Source organism: Erpetoichthys calabaricus, chromosome 3 (genome assembly GCF_900747795.2).
Source record: "Erpetoichthys calabaricus chromosome 3, fErpCal1.3, whole genome shotgun sequence".
Classification (NCBI taxonomy): Eukaryota; Metazoa; Chordata; class Cladistia; order Polypteriformes; family Polypteridae; genus Erpetoichthys; species Erpetoichthys calabaricus.
Genome location: NC_041396.2, coordinates 204958742 through 204984141, shown reverse-complemented (window position 1 = coordinate 204984141; position 25400 = coordinate 204958742). Strand labels below are relative to the sequence as shown.

Genomic DNA, 25400 nt, shown 5'->3' with positions numbered 1-25400 from the left:
TTAGACTCCATTTCTGCAATTTGTAAAATTTTATTAGAGTCCCTTCCTTTTAACTCTTTTAGGGCGGATGTCGACTTGTGTCGACAGGAGGGGTTGAGAGCGAATGTCGACAAAAGTCGACATCCAGGGATAGAGGGCGACAATCAGCTGTTAATGGCGACAAAACTCACTGTCACATCACAGGCATTCCCTCTGTGCTTGGAGGAATGCTAGACTCGTTGACTCGGCAACTAATCCTTGCGTGTGCGTGAGTTGCAAAATGTAAACAATGCCAAGATGGCATCGACATGTCACAAGGGAGCGAAGCGAGTGCAGAAAAGAAAACACTCGGCAGACAATGTTTTGTGCATTATCGCGGAGTCGGACTCTGATTTTTCAGAATCAGATTTTATTGACAGTGATCAGGAGATCAAACAAGAGAGTGAGAAGCCGGCATCAGCTGATCGGACACCAGCCGATGTCGCGCCAGCTGATCCGCTGCCAGATGAGTGCATTCGCGCAGCCGATGCATCTACAGCAAGGTTCGCGTGGAAGGAATACACAGACATTGATCCGTAGGAGCCAAACTGTCTACCGGACTTCACAAGACAGCATGGCTTGCTGTTGGACACAACAGATCACCAGCTGCTGAACTACTTCAGGCTGCTCTCTTCTGATGCTGCTTTTCAGTTACTGTCAGACGAGACAAACAGGTAGGCAGAGAAATTTTTTGAATCGCGGGCTGTGCTTGCATCGCATTCTCGTTTTTAAAAGTGGAAACCCACAACAAAAGACAAGATAAAGCGTGCTGTGGCATTACAAATAGAGATGGGACAGAACTGGTGATATAACTTCAGGGAGCATTGGTCCAAACGTGTTTTGTCCCCTGGTGGCTTTGGACAGGTTATGCAGCGTGATGATAGGTACGTGATGCTGCAAAGTTTTATTCACTTCTTTAATAAACAGAAGCAAATCCCATGGGGTGAGCCAGGCTATAACGCCATGCATAAAGTTCAGCCCCTGCTTGACATTGTGGAACCAACACAGAAACAATTTTATCAGCCCGGCTGTGATTTGTCTGTGCATAAAATAAAAGGGACACCTTCTTTTCTGCAAATATATGCCAGACAAGCCCACAAAGTATTTGGCAAGGATTTTGTACTGGCAGAAGCAAACACTGGTTTCTGCCTGAAAGTAATCCCATATACAGGAAAGTATTTCTTTCAAAGAGAGAACTGTCCCTTGACAAGTCAGGTTGTGCTGGAGCTGCTTCAGGGCTATGAACATTTGGGTCATGTTGTGTACATTTGGACAATTTTTATACATTCCCAGAATTGTTCATGGAGCTACAGAGCAGAGGAATTGGAGCTTGTGGCACAGTGAGGGTGAACAGGATACACATGAAGCCAGACAGGCTGAAGATGAAAAGAGGTGACAATACGGTTTTCATGCGGGCAGAAAACTTTGTGGCAGTGGCATGGCACAATGGCAAATGGGTGACTTGTCCCTCTACAGTACACACTAACAATATATGTGAGAAAGTGCAGCAACAGACAATTGAAAAGTAGGCACCAAAGCAACACATATTGTAAGCAGTGCAATGTGGCAATGACTGAAATTGGCTGCTTTTAGCGAGATCAGACTTTGCAGGATTTTGCTGTGTAAAATGTATGTGATATGTATGTGAAATCATAGAGTATGCAGGCTCATACAACATGCAAGACAGTAACATTTGTCAAAAGTAAATATTTTTTGTTGTTTTCAATTGCTTTGTGTTCTTTTTTTTAAAAAAGTTAGTTTTTGGAAAAATATTCAGCCCTGGGAGAAAAGAAACAAAAAAAAATTAGCCCTAAAAGAGTTAAAGATCCAATAGGACAATGGTAAAAAGATCTCTTAATTTACTAGGGGGCTTTGCCCCCTGCTCGCTTCGCTCGCCAACCCCCGTGTTTGGTTTTCCGGATACACACTTTTAAGATTTTTTTTTCTTTGAATTGTTGCTATTTCATTAGTTTCACTTTTATTTCAGAACTTCTGTAAAAACAATATTTGTAATCTTGCGAGTCCCAATATGCTGAATCTTTTTAATGAGGTCAGGACAGGTTTCTCTGTTTGGAATTTCAGCACAGACAAAACGATCTATATCATCAGCAGTTAATCATTTTTTTTTACAAAGTAAAAAAGTAAGTAGAGTTCTGCATTGGACTCCTGTCTGTAAAGTCGTGCTGTTTTCCTCTCACAGTTCCAAAGGTACATGGGGTTACCAAGGTGATATCCCAGCTTTTGTCTAGGTTTTTGTACAAGGGCTAGACAGAACGTTTTTGACTCCTGGGGTAAATGTAGCTTTTTAAATAAGCAGACAGATAAATATATATACACTAACAAAGTAACCAATAAATGCATGTGCGGCAAACTCCGTTTGTGAAATTCTCAAGATTCTTTATTTATCACATGCATAGTTATACAGGACAACACGCAGTGAAATGCATCCTGATCTGCTTATCAAAAACTGTGCAAAGTTAAAAGAATATCAGTTAAATTAACAAAATGTCATAGATTGAAAGATAACAGTATAGTAGAACATAATAAATAAGTAAAATTATGTGAATAAAGTACTGTAGAATTAAATGTTAAGGTGCAATAGTGCAGTAATTATTGTGCAAAACCAAAGTTAGACTGGTGCATAGTTAAATGAGGCAGTTTGTTTGCTTGTGCTACTGCGATCTTTACTTTCTTTTTTTATATTTTCTAAATTTCCAACTTTCATATCCTTTAACTTTCTCCACATATGCATAGCGCCGTTTTGTTGGTTTTTTTTTTGAGCCTTTCTAATTTCATTGGTTTCATAGTCTGTAACCTGCTCTTCATGTATTTAGCGTCAACGTTTGTAAACGTCTTTATGAAGTTCTAGTTTGTCATTTTACTCATTGTCTTTTAATTCTGAGCTGTACAGTACAATACATAGAACAGAATAAATCCTCAATACAATATAAAAATAAAAATTCTAGAAGTACAGAGTAGAATTTCACATTAGATGATATCACATAATATGATTTGGATTTGTTTTAAGTCCTGGAGACCTCATTCATCAAGCTGCCTCGCCCATTTTGCCATTCAACATCTGAAATAGCGCTAATTCGATGAAAGAACCCCTCATTCCCACATCCCCATTCATCAGGGATGACTTTACCTTAGGCAGGCAATCTACAATTTAAAGAGATTGTTATTTTCTTGTGAATTGTTACATATGCATTATTTTTACTTTTACTTTAAAACCTTTTGTAAAAACAATACTTGTTTCTTTATTTCCTGCCCCGCACGTGTTTACATCTCTTTCTTCCCAGACGTATAATACTGCTCGTGTTGTGAAGGGTGTTGCGGCTGAACGTACGCTAAGGATATGCCTTTGGATCATTTGCTGTCTTTTTGCTGCTTGCTAGCCTGTCGCATGTCGTTGTTTTAAGAGCTCCGAGCACATGATGCTTGCCTGCCAAAAGCAGTCCAACAACTGCTAGATTAGAGGTCTGTTGACTTGTTTTAAATGATGGCTCACTGCCTGGTCTCGAGTGACTTTGTAAAAGCAATACCTGTCTTTTATTTCTGGCCCTGGGTGTGTTTGAATTCTTTCTTGCAGGATGTATAACGCTGCTCGCGTTCGTTTGGGATAGCTGCCGTCGCGCTACCCTTCAATCTTTTTAAAGCCTGTACAGCCACTGTCCTTTTTGCTACGGCCCTGGGACAATCTCTTGTGCCAATCTCTTGGCACCAAGTCTCATGTTTACGGTCCCCACGAGACGCACCGTGGCAAGTCTCCTTGGTCTCGCGGGTCTTTTAAATGTCTTTCGAGATTATCACGTATCGTAGCCTTGCATTTGCTTTCCATTCCAGGATTTCCTTTTATATATAGAGAGATATATCAGAAAAGGAGTGGAAGGTAGCAATGCAGAGAATTCACTCGAGCTCCATATGCGCAAAGCATAGAATTATTCAACTCAAAATTATATATCGAGCTCATCTGTCATGCTTAAAACTGTCCAAAATGTTTCCAGGGCAAGATCCAACCTGCGAACGCTGCAACCAAGCTCCTGCCTCACTGGGTCACATGTTTTGGGCATGCACCAAATTAACTTAATTTTGGACCAAAATTTTTAAGTGCCTTTCAGACAGCCTTGGTGTCACAATCCCTCCTAACCTACTAATAGCTGTGTTTGGTGTTCTTCCAAATGGATTTGAAATGGAGAAGGACAAGCAAACTGTGATTGCATTCACTACACTTTTGGCACGCAGACTGATCTTGTTAAATTGGAAGAATCCTAACTCTCTTCTAATAAGTCAGTGGGAACCAATGTTTTGTATTATTTGAAATTGGAAAAAATCTAATTCTCAGTTAGGGGATCTGTACAGAATTTTTTCAACACCTGGCAGGATTTAATCAATAATATTTTAGAATAAGAAGAATTTCCTTTTCCTTCTCCATTTATCTTTTTTTGCCCTGTTAAACTCAATAATTTAGGCATGTTTTCAAGCCTTAAGTTTTACTCCTTTGGCCATGCTCTCCTTCTCAGGGGTGGGGTTTGATTTGCTTTCAATCCTATTTTTTGTAAAAATTGATCTATATGTACGGAATGATTACAATAAAATTAATAATAAAATAAAAAAAAAAGTAATCACATCATCAACGGAATAAGGTGTTAAAGAAGTTCACACCGTTGTTTGAAACATCTGCAAAGTAGCTTTGGAGGTCGAAAATTGATTAGTACTTAATCACCAAGTGCCATACATCCATAACTCTTTGGCCTGTTAAATTTCTTTCTCTGAAAATATAAAAACTCTTGCAATGCCAGGGCTACGTACAATACTTTGAGAAGCCAGAAGATTGTGTTGAAAATTAGTGTTTGAGGAGTTCCATGTCACCAACCTGTCTAATAGGGAGATTGTATTTTTAAATTTTCCAAGCACATTCTCTGCTACAACACCCAACAGGTGCACAGCCAACTAATTAGGACTGGGAATGAGGAAATACTTTATAACTTGGGCCCCTTGGCAGAGAGAGAGATCTGTTTAGTCTTTCTGAAGGATTTTGCCCTGTAATAACATCACCTTCAGCAAATAAATATTTAGATTATTCATATTATATAACATGTTGGTATAGGCGTGTTTTACTTTAATAATTTATAAAGATGTGCAGATGACATTTCTTTTATATGTTGTGAGGCATCTCACAGAGTACATGTCCAAGAATTTGTTCTGGGGAGGAATACAAGCACAGGAAAGTCGCTATAAAACTTATTTGTCTTTCTGTTTCCGTTTGTCTCTCTATCATAGTACTGCACTCATGAAGGTCATTATAAAATATTTGAGTACTTCATGCTGCGTAGTTCACTGTACACTTACAAAACTACTACTTTTGCTACTGTAAAAGGGCTCAGTTCTGTAAAAATGATTGCATTAGCATTAATGATCATTGTCTTCTGTGAAAATTAAATTTAAAAAAATTAGCCTTTTAGTAAAATCTAGCGTTTACTTGTGTACTCATTTTGGCCGTTATGAAAATCACTTAAGAGGACATGCAAGAGGTGTTTCTGTACTGAAATTGTATTCAACAGCCATAATAAAGGCTCTGTATTTAACAGTAAGATTAAAATCTCCATTGGAGTCCTGACATTTTTACTGTCCTATTTCTACATAGCATTCTTCAAATATAACTGTATTTCTGAGTCACACAAAATACGCTTATATTTTTCAGATTTGAAATTCATTCAAGCACAAACTTTGCAAATAGTTGTATAGCATAGATATTTTTATCTATCTATCTATCTATCTATCTATCTATCTATCTATCTATCTATCTATCTATCTATCTATCTATCTATCTATCTATCTATCTATCTATCTATCTATCTATCTATTGATGATTGAGAAGAATCATACAAGAACATCCACATAAAGCAGAAAAACAAATCCACCAACATTGTTTGAGATACTGACACCTTTTATTGCCTAGCTAAAAAGATTACAATATGCAAGCTTTCGAGGCAACTCAGGCCCCTTCTTAAGGTAAAATGTCTCCATTTTGTAATATTTTTAGTTAGCCAATTAAAGGTGTCATTTTGCTTGACTTCTCATTACATCCATAATGGCTAACACAGTACAACACACTAGTAATGTCTGGCAGACTTTAGATCAGTTCCTCTGCATCCTCTGCAATTTTAATAACACTAAGACAACACCATCCACTCAGGTGCCTTAGATGTATTAGTAATGAAATAAGGCCAGTTCTTGAATGATACTCTAGTGATAGCTGCTACTGTTTGTTTTTAAGCTGTGCCCCAGAGAAAGCAGAAAAAAATGAAACAAAAAAATGGAATATAATGACAAATAAAAATGCAGAACTGAACACAACTGCCACACCAACAGTTGAATTAGGCACGGACTTGCCTAAACAAAGGATCTTCACATTAATTTTAAGCTTTGAACCTAAGCAAACATAGCCAACATTTTCTAGTACTGGTCCAAACATATTATCTCTCTTATTCATATATGCAATAACTGAAATAACATAAGATATATGTGATCACCCAGAATTCTTATCATAGCCATTGATATTTACCTTGAGTTCCAAGGGGCATTAGTAGACCTAACATGACAGGAATATGTATGTACTACAGACCACAACAATATCACCACAATTTTTCACTGCATGAAACAAATATTCAATCCTACAAATTTCTGGAATGTTCAACTAAAGGATTCATGCTTTGTGAACCCAACAGAGTGTTGCTTAAACTTTCTCATAGATTGTCAATTGACAAAGAGCTGCTTATCTGTTTTTTTTTCTCAGTAATCAATGTACTGAAATTACAGTTAAGGAGTTTGTGCTTTTGTGCACAGTTGTCTTCAGCTGCTGAAGTCTTTCACTCGCCAGCATCACTATAGCAAAAGTTTTTTGTAACATGGCCAGGCTAAGCAGTATTTTGTCACTAAAGCTTATGCCAAATGTGTCCAATTAATCAGCCCTCTCCGAAAGTCTCTTTTCAGAGCCATGGCAGCCAGCACAATGAGCAAATGGAACTGTCTGGTATTTTTATACATTATCTTAAACATAATGAGTTATTGATTACATAATTTTTCTAAAACCAAAATGTTGTTGAAGCAATATTAATTTTACCTCAATTTACTATATTTTGTTAGTAACCTCTAGATGTGTGTGTGTTTATGTAAATATCTTTATATCTTCTATAGCCTAGAGGCATAGCGAAGAACTTCCCATTGTTTCAAAATCACTAACAAATTTTTTACAAAAAGCCAATTTTTATTTGATACTGTTTCATTACACAAATATATTCCTCTTATATCATACAATGTTAAGCTTTTAAAATAATTTTTACTCCAGACAGTTGTCAAGGTAACTGTATTTATATGTTTTCTTTTAATACGATTGTAAAAAAGAGATTTCTTTTCCTGGCTGGAAGCACTTATCATAATTTCTGAAAGCTGCATCACCTCCAAAAAAGTGAAGACTGTGAGCCAAAAATATCCAGGAAATGACTCTTGAGTCTTGGAGGCACTCCCACCACACTCTGACGTTCGTTTCTAAATACAGTAAATGACAAAAATCAGGCCTAGTGGAATAAGACGGAAAACAGGGATCATTTCCGCTGTAGGTTTTTAAATGTAAATCAGCCTGCATCAAAATGTATGTGAAAGTTTGGAGGAGAGAAAAGATTTCCTGCTAAACATGCGATGAACAATTCATGTTTTTTTCAATAGTAGGCTATATTAAATGTTCTGGATATCCCAGTCAGAAGTTAAACAAAAGGTGCCAACAGATGTAGCATTTATGCATTCATCTCTAACCAGTGTCATTACTAAGGCAGCTTCTCACTATATAAAATATCTTCTCTCCTACCCTTAATTACCCATTTGCGAATGTACATGCTGCGTTATGTATCACCTTCACAAGCCAGTGAACTAAGGAGCAATGCTCAATCACCTTTGTTGACCAAAATAAACAACTGAGTGTATTATAAGTAAACAAGTGAATTAATGTACGACTAACCTAGATGCTAGCACTGAGTTTTCCGCCTTTTTTATTTTCTTACTAGATCTATTGACTTATGTTAAATGTAATCTACCATACACAGTAATAAAAGGTTATGGCCTATGTACATGTGCCTCGTCTCACAGAGCAATCTGATAGGTCAGTTTAACTTTGTTCTGATTGGTCAGTTTGGTTTTGGTGACGCAATAAAAAGAGGTAGAGTGGGAGAAAAGAGGTTGATACACACAAGGAGGAGAAAAGGCATAGAAGGCAGTCTGAGAGTTGATAAGTTTAAAAGTGAGCAGGAGATAAGCAAGGCAACTTGAAATGACAGAGTCTGAGAGAAAGACTTTACAAGATTGCACTTGAGACAGAGAGCACTGATCAAGAGAGGTTCAGACACATGAGGATACCAAGGAAAGCTACATATAGGGCTAGAGATATCAAATATCTTACAATTTTTCCTGTTACTTGTCTTTGACATGTGATGTGGCTAGTACTTTCATAATGAAGTACCACATACTGTATGATCTGAAATCTCATAGCTTCTCTAACGTTTAATCAGAACTAGATGTTGGCCTCCTGTGCTGTACATCTGTACTATGACAAAATACACAGGTGTTGAAAAAAAAATCATTTAACATAGTCCTGTCTGAACACATTCAGCCAGAAACTTGGATTCTTTTTCAAGTCCAAGTTGAAGTATAATGTCAGGTGTACATTGAAATTTAAATGTTGACCGTGATGCAATACTAGCAACAGACCAGAAACATCTGATGTGGCCAGCATATGACTTTCTGCATATTCACAATCCAAGTACAGTATACAGTGTGAGTTTACTATATGCCAGATATTGTGAAATTAACATAAAACCTAATCAAGTCTTAAGTTATCCACAAAATTTCATAAGAGACAGTACATTTGCTCTTGAGTTGTACTGTCCATAAAATATTTACCTCAGGCACACAAATACATCTTTTCCCAAAATGTTAAAAACATATTGTTTTAGAGATATGGAAGTTTGTTTTTGCATTAAAAACCTGAAATCTGTTTCTTTAATGAAAACAAGGTGTGACAAAAGCTGTACATTTAGTTAAAGATTTATTACTGCCATAGCCCCTCAAGAAATTCTTATGTGGCTCTACCCTGTAGCATAGGTGAAATAACTGTAAATTAGAGGTTTCAGTTTCCTAATTCCTGTATGACTGGTGAAATCCTGCAGTAGTCTTACATCTTGCAAATTTACTGTGATTTTTGGGAGGTGAGTGTTCACAAAAAGTTGTTTCAGAGTACGACTTTGTATTTAGGTTTTTTTTAAGATATATCACTTCTTTCACACAAGGCAGCCAATTTCCAATTAATGGAACAAGTTATAAAGTGGACTCGCCATTGTACTCCAGAAAGTGGTCATGTGAGTTTTGCTATTTGAATCTATAGTCAAAATCAATACTTTTTTGGAAATATTTGGACAAAATTCATCCTCAAATGAGAAAGAGTGATCAAAATGGCAGAAAAGTCAGTAAAGTAATCAGTAAATATAATCCTTTTTGTATTTCAAAGCTGCAGCTAATGGGTCGTACAAGTTTCAAATTCTGCAAACATTGGTTGGTTTCAGTCTGTCCATGATGATCTTGCAGTGCTATGAGAACATTATATAACTAAATAATGTTCAACATTGATTTATGTAGGATGTGTATTCATCTTTCAGGAGAAATTATCTGAGCAGCTAGAGGAACAGCGCCAACAGCAGGCTTTACAGCGATATCATAGTCAAGCAGATGAGCTAGACCTTTGGCTGCATAGCACAAAGGCTTCTTTAAAAAGTGCCTTGAAAACATCTGATGAACACATGGACATGGAGGAGCAGCTCATTGATTGTCAGGTAACTATGATTTTGTTTTATCTGGTACAAAATTTACTCATAGTTTTAAGAAACACTTTGGTTATAGCTAAAATATTACATATTACCTTGGCCTTTAAAATGAATACAAGGACACAAGTTATGCTGAGTTCTATCTCCATTTCTGTTTATTGTCTTTGTTGCCGGTGATAAATACTATTGTGCTATTACCAGCAAATCTGATTAGGTGTTATTGATAGTTGAAGTATTAATACAAATCTGTATGGATGTAGTTTTGTTTTTCTATATTTACCAGGAATTCCACTATCAAGATGCTAATTGAGTAACAAAGACCCAGTTGTAAAGGTTTCAAAATCCAATGATTGTGAAAGTAGAGCTAAAATAAAATAATAACATCTAAACATAGGTGTAGGTGTTTAATGGCAAAGTTTGGGTTTATCTGAGATAAAACTCAGTTCTCAAAGTCCCTCTGAAATGCACAGATCCCTTGGAAAGAGAGGAGACACTGTCCTGTGATCTATTAATAATAATAATAATAATAATACATTTTATTTATATTGCACTTTATATTTTAGCAATCCCAAAGTGCTACAGAGTAAAAATAGAATAATAAAATAAAAAAGAACAGAAGAGTCTATAAAATACTTTAACAAAATGACTTTCTAAAAAGATGAGTTTTTAGGTTTCGCTTAAAGGCCTCAGTCGACTGTGGGGCTCTCAGGTAATCAGGGAGGGCATTCCACAGCCTCGGCGCCACCGATGAAAACGCCCTGTCACCCATGCTGCTGAGCTTAGTTCTGGGGACTTGAAGAGTGTTAGTGAGTACAGAGCGGAGGGAACGTAAGGAGTTATGGGGGTAAGGAGTTCCTGTAGATAAAGAGGGGCATGTCCATAAATGCACTGATGGGTAAGAAGGGAGACCTATTAATATTAATATTAATCAGATATTCAAACTTGGAGGCTAGTAAGGAACTGTGTATTTCAGTTATTTTGCTTTTCAACCACTGCGGGACAGAATATTTAACACAAAAGACCTGCAAATAAGCATCAAACAATTCCTAATTTACAGAAAGTAAGTGTTAGCTTTCCTTTTGTAGTAACCAAACAGCTGTTCTTTTGAACCATCCTGAGCTCTCATTATTAGAACCACATGGATCAGGTTTTCTGTTCATCCATTTTTTGAACTAACTTCATCTAAGACAGAGTGACAGACAGACCATTCATGGTAGCAATGGAGAAAAAGACCCAAGTTCATCACAGAGCACATTCATGTAACACACCCACTCACTTATTGGTGAGTAAGCATGTGGTTTACCAAGTTTACTTTATTTGTTTGCCATATTTTGTCCAGGTTTTGTATAATGCAATGATGGTATCATTGGCTTTGTTCTTTTGTGAGTTTTGATTGCTATGATGGTATGTGTTGCTGCCATCTTATTTAAGCCACATTTCCAAGCATTATCTGAAATTTGCTTCAGTGAAAAAAAGAAGACAGTTCCTCTGACAATTTAAAGCAGTTTTTAACTTTTTGGGTTTGTCTGTATTTTCTATTCAAATTTGTCATCTTGCATTGTTCTAGTAGTTGACTCTAAACTCTTTTGTGCTACGATCCCTGTTCAGTCCTCATAATCAATTCTGTTTCACATACTAATTCTGGTTAATAACCTTTCTGATCAGACGTTTTTGGAAATATAGAAACCATTATGATAACAACCAAAATTTAACCTTGCGTGAAACTCTTGGAGATGGGTGAGGAAAAGCAAAATAGCAAGTGAAAATTGCACATCAGTAGACATGGAGAGAACTTTCAGACTCAGAGCTCAGTTTATTGCATCATGAGAACCTGAATCTTTTCCAGCAAAAAAAACAAACAAGAAGGGGAGACTTAAAAGAAGTGCTTTTTTATGTAAGAGGATAAATGTCGATGATAGCCATTACCTTAAAATAAACTTTAAAAAACACCTTCTATAAGCAAATATATATGTAAGAAAACAAACCTAGAATGTCAGAGCTCTGTGAAACTGTTTATCTGTGAATATGTCACATCACTCTGTATACACTTTACATGAAGTGACTAATAAATCACTAATATTTATTTCATATTTTGACACGTTGAGCATAGACAGATTAAGTGACTTGCTCATAGTTATTTAGTAACGCATTGAGTGGGCCATGAGCCAGCAACCTTTTAGTTTAAATGTTGCTGTATTTTGAAATTAACTACACTTTTAACATTTAAATCTTTGCATTGTTAATGCATATGTATAATTGACATCCTTCAGACTAAGAACTGAAACAGGTGGAGCTAAGGTCAAATGTGGATTTCCTCATTTTGGTTCTCTGCTCTTCAGTTCCTTTTTTTGCCCCACTATGAAGATTTCTGCACTTGTCTTTCCTTTACCCATTCTTCTGTCCGACACAGTGAACGTTCATTGTCAGAGCAAGTCTTTGTATGCAGAAAAATAGTTGCCAGGGGAAATGAGATTCTTTTGTTGTGAAGTTAACTATCTCCAGGGTCCCTGAAACGTCCTGCACATACTCGACTGTGCCATAAACAAATATATAAGCCGAACACAGCGAATCATAGGTTGACTGCTTAAGCTTTGGCGGCTTGTTAAGAAGATTACGCACATATCTTAGGGGTCTCAGAGTTACTTGGTTCCAGTGTAGAGTGCTTTACTGATTGGGGGGATGGGGAAGAGGTCTGTATACACATGCAACAAGAGTGATGACTTGCTAAGAGGAATGTAGTTTCATTTCTAATGTGGCTGCAAACAATACATTTGGTGGCTTTGCACAGAGCTCTTTCTGAAAGAATGAAATGTTCCAAAAGCGGATACAGCCAGACAGTGGAATTCATTAAAGAGGTCTAAAAATTTAAAACTCCTTTATTCAGTTTGTCATGGCTGGCACTAAAAAGTGGATTTACCACATCACTGAAGATGTAAAACAAGGAGCAATGGAAAGAGAAGCTGTCTGGAAAATGGAGCACTTTATGACCTGTGCTCTGGGGTTAAGATAGTCCCCCCAACCCCTTCTCTGTACCTCTCTTATCAAGGCAGTATGTTTGAGTTTGCCTCCCTGTTCTGTCTGCTACAGAACATGCTGATGGAGATTGAGCACAAGGTGGCCTCCCTGTCAGAGCTGTCGGTGCATAGCGAGAACCTGCTGATGGAGGGGAAGTTGCATTCCAGGCAAGAGGCAGAGCAGCTTTCCCACAAGCTCCGCACCCTCAAGGGCAGCCTTTTGGAACTACAGAGGATGCTGCAAGACAAGCAAATCAACATCCAAGTAAGAGACATGCTCCTTTGGGAATTAATCTGCTTATTTACATAACAGCTATGTAATTACTGTATATTTCAAGCTGTCAAGGTTAGACCTCAATGAAACACTCAGCCAGTCAGCCTTCTGTGAATTGTGCCATATTAAGAAAAAATGTGTGACTGCCCAGCAGAAATTAGCCAAACACAAGCATGTTTGGAAAAGTGATTAGCCTTATTGGCTTGTGTCATTTTACAAAAGAATGCTTTGTTAATAAAGACAAAGCAGTAAGCAGTTATAGTTGGATGCTTTGTGTTATACTTGGAGGTTCAGCATTTGCACATGTTGACAGGCATTGAAATGCCTTATGTGAATGACTATAAGCGCCTGGGACTGTGCCATATCTAACTTCAGATTACAATGTACTGTAGCTGTTAAACAAATGAATACAGACAGTTACTGACACTTTAGCAATTTGTCTTATTTTACCAGTAATGATATTAATTGTTGTGCACACATATACTGTCAGGTAAATGATTATTTTCTATACGTGAGTTGGAGGCAGTATGATAAATTTAACTTGTCTCTGTTTTCTGTGCAATGATTTGAGCTGTTGCAGCCTTATTCAAAAATACCATCTGTCAGGTTGCAAATGTAAAAAATAGATAAAAAAAATCATCTCAATGAATAGGCACAAGCTTTTAGTTTCTTTTCTTTATGGGGAAAGTAAGCCTACATTAGACAAGTACTTGCGAAAAGTAATGATTTCTGATCTAACAGAGAAAAGCTTCATGTCTATGACTTATTTCCACCAGTCCTGATTTTCTGTTTCAATGGTAATTAACAAAAAATTTCAGGTATTTAACCATGCATATGTACTGTAAAAATGTCCATTTAGTTTTTTTTATTTTTAAATAGTTGCCTATAACTATACCTGAGACTCTGCATTTTTCCTCTCCTGGTGTAATTTATAAGAACAATGGCAGATTTCTAGGAATGTTGCTAAATGTCACTTTGATCATACATGATGCTGATTTTTTTGCATACAGGGTGACAAGGTGCTGCTGTGTTTAGTGCTGCTGCATAGTGTGTATAGCAGGCATCTCGAGCTCCAGTCCTGGAGTGCTACTGTGGGTGCTGGTTTTTATTCTATCCTTTTCCTTAGTTAGTGACCAGTTTGTGGTGCTTAATTAATTTCATTTGCATTATTTTAATTGACTTGCTACTTAAGACTCAAACCCCTTAATTATTTCCTTTTTTCCTTAATTAGCTGCCAAAAAAAAGATACAAAGCAGGTCAAGCAATGACCAAACAGCCTGTGTCCATTGTACAATATCAGAAAATATACAAGTGAATGTATCAGTAATTGATCTGCTCAGGTCCACAAAATATTTTGACAGTGTTCTTAGAAAAAAGAAATTTAACAGTTCTGGAAGTGTCCGCTGTAGCAGAATTAGAGCCACCAACAAACCATGGAACTAAATACTGTAATTTATTTAATTAACAACAAGAATTGGCCTGTTATTAAGAAACTGGTTGCTGTGAAATTGGTTTGATTTTTGACGCCCCAATTTAGCTGAGCATGTGCTGTCTCACTTCACATCTCATTTCTTTTTGGGTGCAATAAAAGTAAAAAATGAGTCGATTCAGAGGATTGAATCTTTAAAAAAAATATCAATTAAAACAAAGCAAAAAGAAGTCAATTAATAGCAGAAATTAGTCACTAATTAAGAAAAGGGTTACAGTGAAAACATGCAGTCATAGTTGCGCTCCAGGATTAGAGTTTGAGCTTCCTGGTGTATAGCATCCTGAATTTAAAACCGTAGAGTCTACATGATCTCTCTGTGACATTCTGATTTTTCTCCCATAGCCTCAAGATGTGCATGTTAGCCTGAGTCTGAGTCTGAGTGCGCTGTCATATGGGATAGGCTGCATATGGGATAGGCTCAATTCTGCTGCAATTCTAAATTCGATTATGTGGGCCTGAGAATATAACTTGGTGTTATGTTAATTTCATATAGTCAGATGATTTTACTTAAATACCTGATCTGCATTGTCAACTGCGCTTTTGCAACAGGTGGGTGAAAGGTTAGCTGTACCCACCCAAAAGGGTCTTCTTCCCATTGAATGAAAAACCACTAGAAATAACATAGATTAATTTGGCATTTAGTTGTCTTCTGTTCATATCCAATTGCCTACTTAAGATGACATCCTAGTAATGGCACTGATTTTCAGTTGTTACTAGACTATAGTAGTCATTTGAATGTTCATTACATTAGAATTGATTTCTGTCAGTATTGGTTTTGTGTACAAGGGGGTATGTAGTATGTGTGCTAAAATGCTATTGTGTAAAGAAAGATATGTGCATTTTTCTGCTATGTTATTCATGATGTCAAGCTGGCCTGTTTCAAGCTACATTTTTTGGCTACAGAAGGGATGTATGTGTTCTCTATATCTATGTTCAAGCCCCTTATATTTATTTGGATCTTATTTTTTAGGTAAGAAGGAATTAAATTGTTGGTTGCATTCTGTAATAAGCAACATTTTGCAGGTCATTTAACTCCTGCCTAAAATGTTTAAAATGCCATAAAAGTCCCACAGGGCATTACTGTTTTTGTGTGTCGTAACAACAGAGACAGTAATCCATCCATCTATTTTTATAGACTATATTTGCCATGTTCAGAGTTGTAGGAGCTGCACACATCTATTCTATATGGGATTCTAGTCCATTTCAGGAGAATTGCTTATTAAATAAAATTACAAAAAACTGATTATTATTCCAGTTCAGAAACAAACTGGCACCTCTTCTTTGAGATGCAATAGTTGCAGTGGGTTTGAAAATAAATGGATATATAGCTTCATTTCAGTTGAGAAAGATAATTTACAAAGGAAGTCTTTGGGCTTTTTAGTTCAGCACTATGAAAAGCTTGAGCTTGTCATTGTTCTTAAAGATATAATAGATAAAATGTTTTAAATAAGTTTCAATGGAAGTACTTGAGCTTGCAGTTTGAAAAGAATTTCATTTGGAGAGATATGAAGATGGATGTTTGTGGCATTATGATGGATTGTGTTAACAGGTCAGCTATCTTAGAGTATGTCAAAGAGGCTACAGGTGTTTTTTGTATTCTTGTTTAAATCCCATCCCCTCATTTCTTCTTCAGGCAACACTTGCATGGGAGGACCTGAAAGCACCTAAGAAACATCATGTAACGTGTTTGCTTTAGTTTCATTTGTGTTACTGATCTCTTTCTTCTGTACCGTGGTGTTCCTTCATGGATGCTGTGCCAATCAAACTGTGTGCCATCCAGGTTTATTCAGACAAGGCAATATTGTCACTAACTATAGTGGTTAATCCAGCATCTCACAAGTGTCCTGCCAGTTTTTCTGTTTTTTTCTTTTTGTATGTCTTTTCACTGCTTACGAACAGTTTACTTTTTAACCAGCTTATGTGTGGAATCAGGGGAATTGTATAAATGTATTAAGTCACTTTTGTGTTTCTTTCGGTTTAAATCTGTTACGTGCCATGGTAGAAGAGGACTCTTCATCCTAACTCTAGGTTTTTGTCCAGGATCTCTTTGTATTGACATATACAAGGCCTCCCCAAAATTCCATGCAGTCATTTTGATGCTTCATACTAGGGGTAAAGGCCCTCATTATACTTATATCACTTAGTTTTGAGGCCAGAGACATCAAGTCTTGAGAATCACTTTAGTTTCACATATAGGCGGATTGCTTTCATCAAACATTGTCACATTAGAGGTTACTGAGGTGTGCCATACCCTTTGTGTTAAATACTTACAGAATCAGTTATTTTCTGTTATTCTACTATTATTTTTATTAATTTGGAAAGATTCACATGATTTTGTTTTCATTGTGACAATGAAAACCAAATACTTTAGGTTTGTCTACTGTAACATGATAAAATGTCAGAAAATTCCAAAAGAACAAATGTTTTTTATAGTCCTCAATATATGTGTTGTATGATGTTTTGGCATACACCTGTCATTTTAAGGAGGCAGCCAATCACAGACCTTTTTTTTTTGTCTGGCCAATATTTTCTGTTCCACTGAACATGCTTTAAGTGGATAGATGAAGATAAAATATCTGTAAATATTAGACCTTAATTTATATGGAAAAAGGTGTTTTGGAACTTAACATTGCCATAGGTTCCATTTATATAAAACTAGCATTAAATCATTAAAAACTTTATCATTACAATTAATTAAATTATCCGTAGATTAGTGTGTTTGCCAGCACAATGCTAATTCCCCTTTGGTGCGTTTTATACCTAATGACAATTGGGTTTGAACCATAATAAAGTGTAGTCTTTTTTGACTGATTTAGTCTTATCAGTGCAGTTTAACATCAAAATAGGATTTAAGGCTTAATTTAGTGCAATCCTGTCCATACAGTTAATGAGCTGTTCAACAACAAAACTCCTGCTGTCTGACACTAATGAGATTCAACGGACGACCATTGTGAATACTGTAAGTTACAAGCAATAGTTTAATTGGGTGAGAATCATTTAAAATCAGTTTTCAAAAACCTTTTACTCAGTGTCTTTCACAGTAGAATCCAGGCATTTGTTCAGTATTGCTAAAGCCATTAATCACTGTCAATATGTTAAACTGTATTTATAAATTAACAGCATCTTTATCTTACTGATACTGTTTAGTACTGCAGTTGTGACTCTGCCTTGTTCTGATTATAGCCTGGATGTGCTCTGGTAGTTCCCTAATCAATCTGTTTGTTTGGCTTGAAATTTTCCTAACGTTACTTTAATAAAGTTGAAAATCAAATGAAAACATTTTTCAATTTTGTTATTAGACAAAATATATGTTGAATTCCTTCAAGCCAGTATTTTTGTTAGGCAAAAAGATTAAATATCTTAAAAAATAACTATGTTATAATAACATGAAGGCATTAATACAATAGGTAGGTAAGACACAGCAGACATAGTAGAACTGGCTAATATCTGAAGGAATCCTATTATTTTGTCAGTTATATGAAATTTGTGCTTTATCAGGATTTGATTATAGTCTTGTTTTTTTCATTTTTTACTTACTAATATGTGAAAAATTATGTCTTTTTAGATAATGCACCATGCCTTTTATAATACTGCTTTCCTAACCTAGCAGGGTCCACAGCTTGAAAAAGAAGAAAGTGAACGCAACTCGTCACTATCTCAGAGCCCCAGTGTCCAGGAATGGCTGGTTCAAGCAAGGACATCAAGGTCTCAGAAACATCAGGACAGTCTGAAAAGACAGAGGGTATGACACATTGCAGTTTTACAGCATATCTAAGACATAAAGCAATGAATATAGAAACAAACCTCTTGTGAGTACACAATGGGCTATCTAAAAATGAAATGCACTTTAAAAGTCAGGCATGTTACATCAAGCATTTCTTTTAAATACTGTAGACCTAGATCTTTTAATAGAAAAATTAGTAGAACACACATATAAAAATTAAGAAAAGGGCCATTTACAGCACAAGCAATTAAATTATGAAGTCGATTCATTATTAAAAACAATTGCAGGAATTAATTTTATATATTTTCTCAGGAACTGGAGCAGCAGCTGGCACAACAGAAGGAGCTCCTGCAGTCAGTTGCAAGCCGAGGGGAACAGATTCTGACTCAACAAAGTAACAAGAGGTAATGGGCATATTATGATTCTTATTAAAAAATATTTGTTTTTTAAGTTTGAGTGATAGTCACAATAAATATTGCTCATCAGACATCATCATTTAATGTTTGTGTAATGTACTTGTAATAATCCCTTAGTGTTTAGAGGTTAATTCTGAATTTTAGTATCTTGAATGAATTCTTTCAAAGCTGTGCATTACTTCTTGATCATGTCTAGTATTTTTAAACCACCATGTATTCTGTGATTATAAAATTTTAGCATTGCATTTTGTAAGGCACTGAATTAGCCCAACTGCTGTAAGTATTCAAGCAATTGTAGAATGTCTGTAATCAATCAGTCTTTGTTTTACATTAACACTAGAATTACCAGAGCCTACAAAAAAACTCGTATATCCGGCCCACCTTAAATCGCATCTTAAATCCATTCACACCTCTCCGCCAGCATCCTTTGTCCTCTAAATGTGCTGATAAAAGACAAGCTGCCAGCAGCCGGCTATTCCATCCCCCCACCGACTTAGAACGTGAGCGAAGTTTTCCCAGCTCACGCCTTGATTGATTATGTGGGAGTGAAGTGGAGTTTTACAGTGGAAATAAGAGATCATTATTCTAAAGTAATCTGTGTAAACACATTGTTAAAACAGAAACTTTGTCATATTTTAGTAATAAATGTTACAAAATGTAGTAGGCATAAACTATAGAATGTGTAAAGCCCGAGTTCCAAAGATCAAATAAACACTTTCACAAAAGCTTCAAGGACAATACAACAGCCTCCGTGGCGTAGCGCGTTAAGATTTGCCTCTTAGAGCACAACAGCTCTGCTGCCTCTCAGACATGAGTTCGATTCCCCGCTAGGGATAAAATGTTGCTTTTTTTTTTTTTCTTTTTAACCTCAAACGGACATAACATTTATAAATTGGTATGCACTGTCAGTTAATGAGATCGTTATATTTTCATGTGGGATACTCCTTTTAAAATATTTTTTTAACAATTGAGACTGCAATTAACAGGAACAACTGTCCTTATAACTGTTATTTTTAAGATCCATAACACACAGACAGACGAGCACTGCGTTATAATAGGGAGACAGACAGGCAGAGATATATAAATAAACAGGGAAGGCACATGTACTGAAAGAAGAAAAAAGATCAACGTGCGTTGTTCCTGTAGCACTGAATGAGCTCACCCGCTCTAATATCACCCCTCCCCCCCATCTGACTCTCTAAGTAACAACAACGCACGTTGATCTTTTTTCTTCTTTCAGTACATGTGCCTTCCCTGTTTATTTATATATCTCTGCCTGTCTGTCTCCCTATTATAACGCAGTGCTCGTCTGTCTGTGTTTTATGGATCTTAAAAATAACAGTTATAAGGACAGTTGTTCCTGTTAATTGCAGTCTCAATTGTTACAAAAATATTTTAAAAGGAGCATCCCACATGAAAATATAACGATCTCATTAACTGACAGTGCATACCAATTTATAAATGTTATGTCCGTTTGAGGTTAAAAAGAAAAAAAAAAAAAAGCAACATTTTATCCCTAGCGGGGAATCAAACTCATGTCTGAGAGGCAGCAGAGCTGTTGTGCTCTAAGAGGCAAATCTTAACGCGCTACGCCACGGAGGCTGTTGTATTGTCCTTGAAGCTTTTGTGAAAGTGTTTATTTGATCTTTGGAACTCGGGCTTTACACATTCTATAGTTTATGCCTACTACATTTTGTAACATTTATTACTAAAATATGACAAAGTTTCTGTTTTAACAATGTGTTTACACAGATTACTTTAGAATAATGATCTCTTATTTCCACCGTAAAACTCCACTTCACTCCCACATAATCAATCAAGGCGTGAGCTGGGAAAACTTCGCTCACGTTCTAAGTCGGTGGGGGGATGGAATAGCCAGCTGCTGGCAGCTTGTCTTTTATCAGCACATTTAGAGGACAAAGGATGCTGGCGGAGAGGTGTGAATGGATTTAAGAAGCGATTTAAGGTGGGCCGGATATACGAGTTTTTTCGTAGGCTCTGGTAATTCTAGTGTTAAACCTTTACAGCTTGTGCTTTATGGAGCAAACTTCATTATCATACAATTTATGTTTGTATGGTCAATGAAGAGAGAAGTGTTGTGTATTCCACTGTACATGTCAGAAACTTGTTCATTATTGTTTCATTTTTGTTGTGCTGTTATTGTTTTTTGATGTTCTTGTTTATTTTTATTATTAGCTTTGTGATGTTGTCTTGGTTCCATTTTGTACTTCCCATTTTCGAAGGGTGTGGTTAAATTGTGTATCAACATCCCCTATATAATGACACTTGATACTATCATTGATACTATCAAGTTGCCACAATAAAATAAGGAGGTGCCCCAAGGAAGTGTTTGAATATGGAATCTCATAGCAAAGAAAATACCTAATGCAATAAAGCCTAAAATGGACTTCCAAAAATATAGGTTTTAGTGAAGTTTTCTGGATACATCTTTAAGAATGCATCTAGGATTTGATGTTTTTATGATCTTAGGCCCTTTAATAGGCTTCGAAGCCAATAACACATAAATGTAACATTTCATAGAGTTTTGGATTTGGGGCCCCCATTTGTGTTTTGAGTGCATTGTTATGTAAGTATATGATATCAAAGAGTCAGGGGTGGTGTTGGTATATACCTTGGGGCTGCATACTAGATAGATAAAAGTATATAACATTCAAAATGTCCCCTTTGTTTTTTTAAAGCTACTTAACATCAAAAACAAGGGGGAGTGAGATAAAAAACTGGACAAAAAGATCAGGGGTTTGGCACAATACTTTAAGCCTCTAAAGCCCCTTCCTCCCATTGCCACTGTCCCAGACTTTGAATTTTATTAACATTTTACATGCTACCTGCCTACATTTAGACTACATTTTAATCTAATTAATATTTCTGTTTCTAAATATCATTCCTGATATATTTCAACTTCCTTTCTTCTCCTAATTACCACTGCAGTATGAAAATTGACAAGTATGCTTCAGTAACAGGGTAACATTAGAGGGAATGTAGCTCTGTTATCTATAGCTGTGACAATAATTTTACGTTCCAATATCAAATGATAGGATTGGATAGAGGCAGGATCCTGCTCAATATTAAGAATAGAATAGAATAGAAAAACAACCCAAAGAAGAGAAATTTACAGCCAACTACAGTAGATAATTTACCCTACAGTAACCCCTCATGCTAATCAGATTTAGCACCCATAAACACTACTGGACCCAACAGTCTATTCATTTTCTATCCCTGTTATCTAGGTCAGTGCAAGGTCTTAAGAAACTGATAGCACTTAATATAGGGATGACACACACTCTGAATAGCACATCAGTCCATTACAGGACACATACACATGCAATTGATTGTTGCTTGTTAACCAAACAAGCATGTTTTTGGGGATGTGCAAGAAAAATCAGAGCACCCAGAAATAACCCAGGCAAACAAGGAGAGAATGTGTAAAGTTTGAACAAGCAGTGAATGGGCCCTGTATTCAAACTTAAGACTGTGGAGCCACAAGGTAAAACCACTAACCGCTGTCCCACTTGAATAAAACAAATTCATACCTGATCCTATAAATCTTTACAATTTACATTTTTTTTGTATTATCAATGGTAAGTAATAACAATTACATTTAATTTAATAATATAATATTTTATAATACAATAAATTGTTGAAAAGTCCAGGAGAATTAAGTAATTTTATAATCACACCATGTCATTTTGTGAGCTGCATTTGGCTAACAAAGTGAGCCAAAAAGGGGAGTAAATGAGGAGGTAAGCCAGTGGAGTTCCAAGGAAATATGAAGAGGTAAAGATATTATTAAGTTTCATTCATGAATGACAATGTTATGTTCTGTCTCACTCACTCATACTCTCCTGTATTCCACTGCCATTTCTTGATGTAAATGGATGATGGCCAAGGGTATAATAAGGATGAATATACATATTATTGAGGATAAACTATGCTTATATCTAAAAGAAACATCATAAGATAGATTTTGTTTTTATAGATAGTGATTTTAGTTTTTATATTATGAAGTAAGTGCATCAGTACATTTTGTTACTTATACTTATTTTCCTAATCTGTTATACCTAATGGACATTGTACTTACTACAGCAGCTCCTAGAAACAAATGCTGTTGTGGCCTACTGCCAATTTTCTAGTCTAATGTCTCATTCACTAAAGCACATTTAAAAGAAAACCCTGTATTTAGGACAGTGTCAATGACATAATTTATAGTTCTGTTTAAAAACTGTAGATTTATATGAACATTTCTTAGGAAGAACATCTATGAGCCGTGTCCAGTCACTGCATTCATTGGCTGAGTATAATAGAAGACTCGGGCAGAGTAAGAATGGGGATGAATGCAGTGGTTTTTCTCACCATCAATCACACATAGTTTTTAGAAATTTAAAAGACTTAACACAAGGTGTTGCCACCATGTTGATTTCTCAACAAGATCTCTCAAAGACATAAGTCTATAAGGGAGAGGTGGGAGGGAGGGAGGTGTCGTCCAAATAGAGAGAGTGAGAGAGAATACTGATGAAAAGGCTAAAGTGAAAGAAATGAAGGTAGACCCCTACTCAGAGATCAAAATTTGTGTAATTTCTATAACATGTTTTATAAAAATGATGTGAATCTTTTTGCACTGAATACTGTATTAAGCAGTACATATTGACACAAGAGGAGCATGCTAGCACAGCAGTTAGTGTTCTTCTTCGTGGATCTAACACTGTGTGTTCAAATCCTGTGCTAGATGCTGTCTCTGTGAATTTTGTTCTCTCTGCCAGCAGTTTTCCTTTTGCATCTACAAAGATATGCAGGGAAGATTGATTGGTGATTGCAAATTATCACCATTGTGAGTGAAAATGTTTGTTTGTATATGTAATTAGATGTGATGAATGATGTAGACTGGTACTTTGCCTAGGCTGTTCTCAGCCTTGCATACAGTGCTGACTTGATAGGCTCCAGCCCCCACAGCCAAGCCTTGGGTTAAGCATGCTTAAGAATGACTGAATAATGACATTGGTTTAAATCAGTAACTCTTGGAAATCCCCTCACGTTAGGTCTTGCTACTGTATGTTATTCATGTGCATAATAAAAAGACAACCCAGCGCTGTACATATTAGTGAAGTATGCCAGTAATGTTGTTAGGTCTAAATTGTTCATCCCATTGTTGATGATACCCAGATCAGTAGAATGTCACAAAAAAGAAGTAAATTTTGTTTCCTGTTAATTGTGCATAAATAGATGCTGTTGGGTAAGAATGTTGTATCATTTACAGTGACAAACCTAAGTCCTTATCAGACGAATTTGATTTGGAGGAGGAAAAGCCTTCTGCACAGGAACAGATGAGAATGAGGTGGGAGAGTCTAAATAGAGAATTTGATACCAAGCAGAAATTTTTGGAAAACACTTTGGAACAAGACCAGAACCAACCGGTATGAAATTCCTGACTCTTATAATAAATTTTCTGCCAGCATTTTAAAAACTGTTAACAAATTTGAGCAGGTGAAGACCAAATTTATTAAAGATGCAAACCAATAAATGAACATTTACTAGTGTATGTGTGTATTTATTATCAATACATAAATTGTTTGGTTCCCACAGCTTATCGTTATTGTGTAATACTTCTGGATCAATAAGTCATAATTGTGAAATGAACATAATAATGAAAAAAAAAGATTTGTCCCATTAAATGTTAACAACTAATACAAAAAAGCTATGTTATTACATGACTGGTGCATATCCATTTAAATTTAAAATTATGTATACTTTCTTCTCAGGTTCTAAGTTACAGTGTCAGTCATTCATTAATTTTCATTTATATGTGCAGGTTTATAGTCGACCTAGTTTGGTGTCTTCTTCCACACCAATGTTCAAAGGAGATGCTCCAGCACAAGACAAATCATCTGTAAAATCTTTATTCAGTCGTTTTACCCAGGCCTGTGATGATGTCCAATTCCAGGTATTTGAACATTTATTTATTCTTTAACATAACATTCTCAAAACTAGTTCAATGTAATTCAAAATTATCCCGGTAGAACTCAACACAAGGCAGGAAACACCCCTTTATAGGGAACCAGTCTATTGCAGAGCCCTTTTCTTTATATAACTAGGGTAGGGAATCCATTCCCGGGAATTCGGGAATCCCGCATGTCATTCCCGGGAATCCTGGGTTCCCGGGAATGACACAGTGCACGGGTATCTCACATGTGAACGGTTTTAGAACGAGCAACACTTATTTTTAATAAAACTACTGCAATATGTTGACACCAATAAAAGACTAACCTTAACCCTTTAACCGCCAACTCCCTAAATATTCCCCACGCCAGGCGAAATCTGAACAATTTTCGTTTTTTTACTTTTTTACATTTTTTTTACATTTTTTACATTTATTCAAGCAGTATTGACCACTAAATGCTGTGCAAGTTCTAGAAATGGGCAAACACATAATAAAACACAAAATGTACCTTTTCTCAGGCTTCCACAACAATAAACTTTCATCAACTGTAACTGACGGTCCTGGCATGTAGGGCAACTGAAATGCTTCAAATAAATGATCAATCAAAGGACGTAGCTTGAACAAGCGGTCGCGGTTTGGA

The 25400-nt window shown here is 36.2% G+C and overlaps 1 protein-coding gene across 7 annotated transcripts in view; it reads left to right on the top strand.

Moving 5' to 3' along the window:
- Positions 1 to 25400, top strand: part of LOC114648588 (nesprin-1-like) — a 360492-nt gene that overhangs the window by 234243 nt on the left and 100849 nt on the right. For 4 of the 7 annotated variants that reach the window (XM_051924540.1, XM_051924539.1, XM_051924537.1 and 1 more), the window contains 7 exons: positions 9726 to 9899; positions 12978 to 13169; positions 16301 to 16345; positions 18278 to 18409; positions 18704 to 18795; positions 24080 to 24236; positions 24632 to 24763. In XM_051924540.1, the coding sequence (XP_051780500.1) occupies positions 9726 to 9899; positions 12978 to 13169; positions 16301 to 16345; positions 18278 to 18409; positions 18704 to 18795; positions 24080 to 24236; positions 24632 to 24763 (924 nt within the window). Of the gene's footprint in view, positions 1 to 9725; positions 9900 to 12977; positions 13170 to 16300; positions 16346 to 18274; positions 18410 to 18703; positions 18796 to 24079; positions 24237 to 24631; positions 24764 to 25400 lie in introns of all 7 variants that reach the window. The other 3 variants (XM_051924543.1, XM_051924538.1, XM_051924536.1) reach the window with 2 other exon arrangements.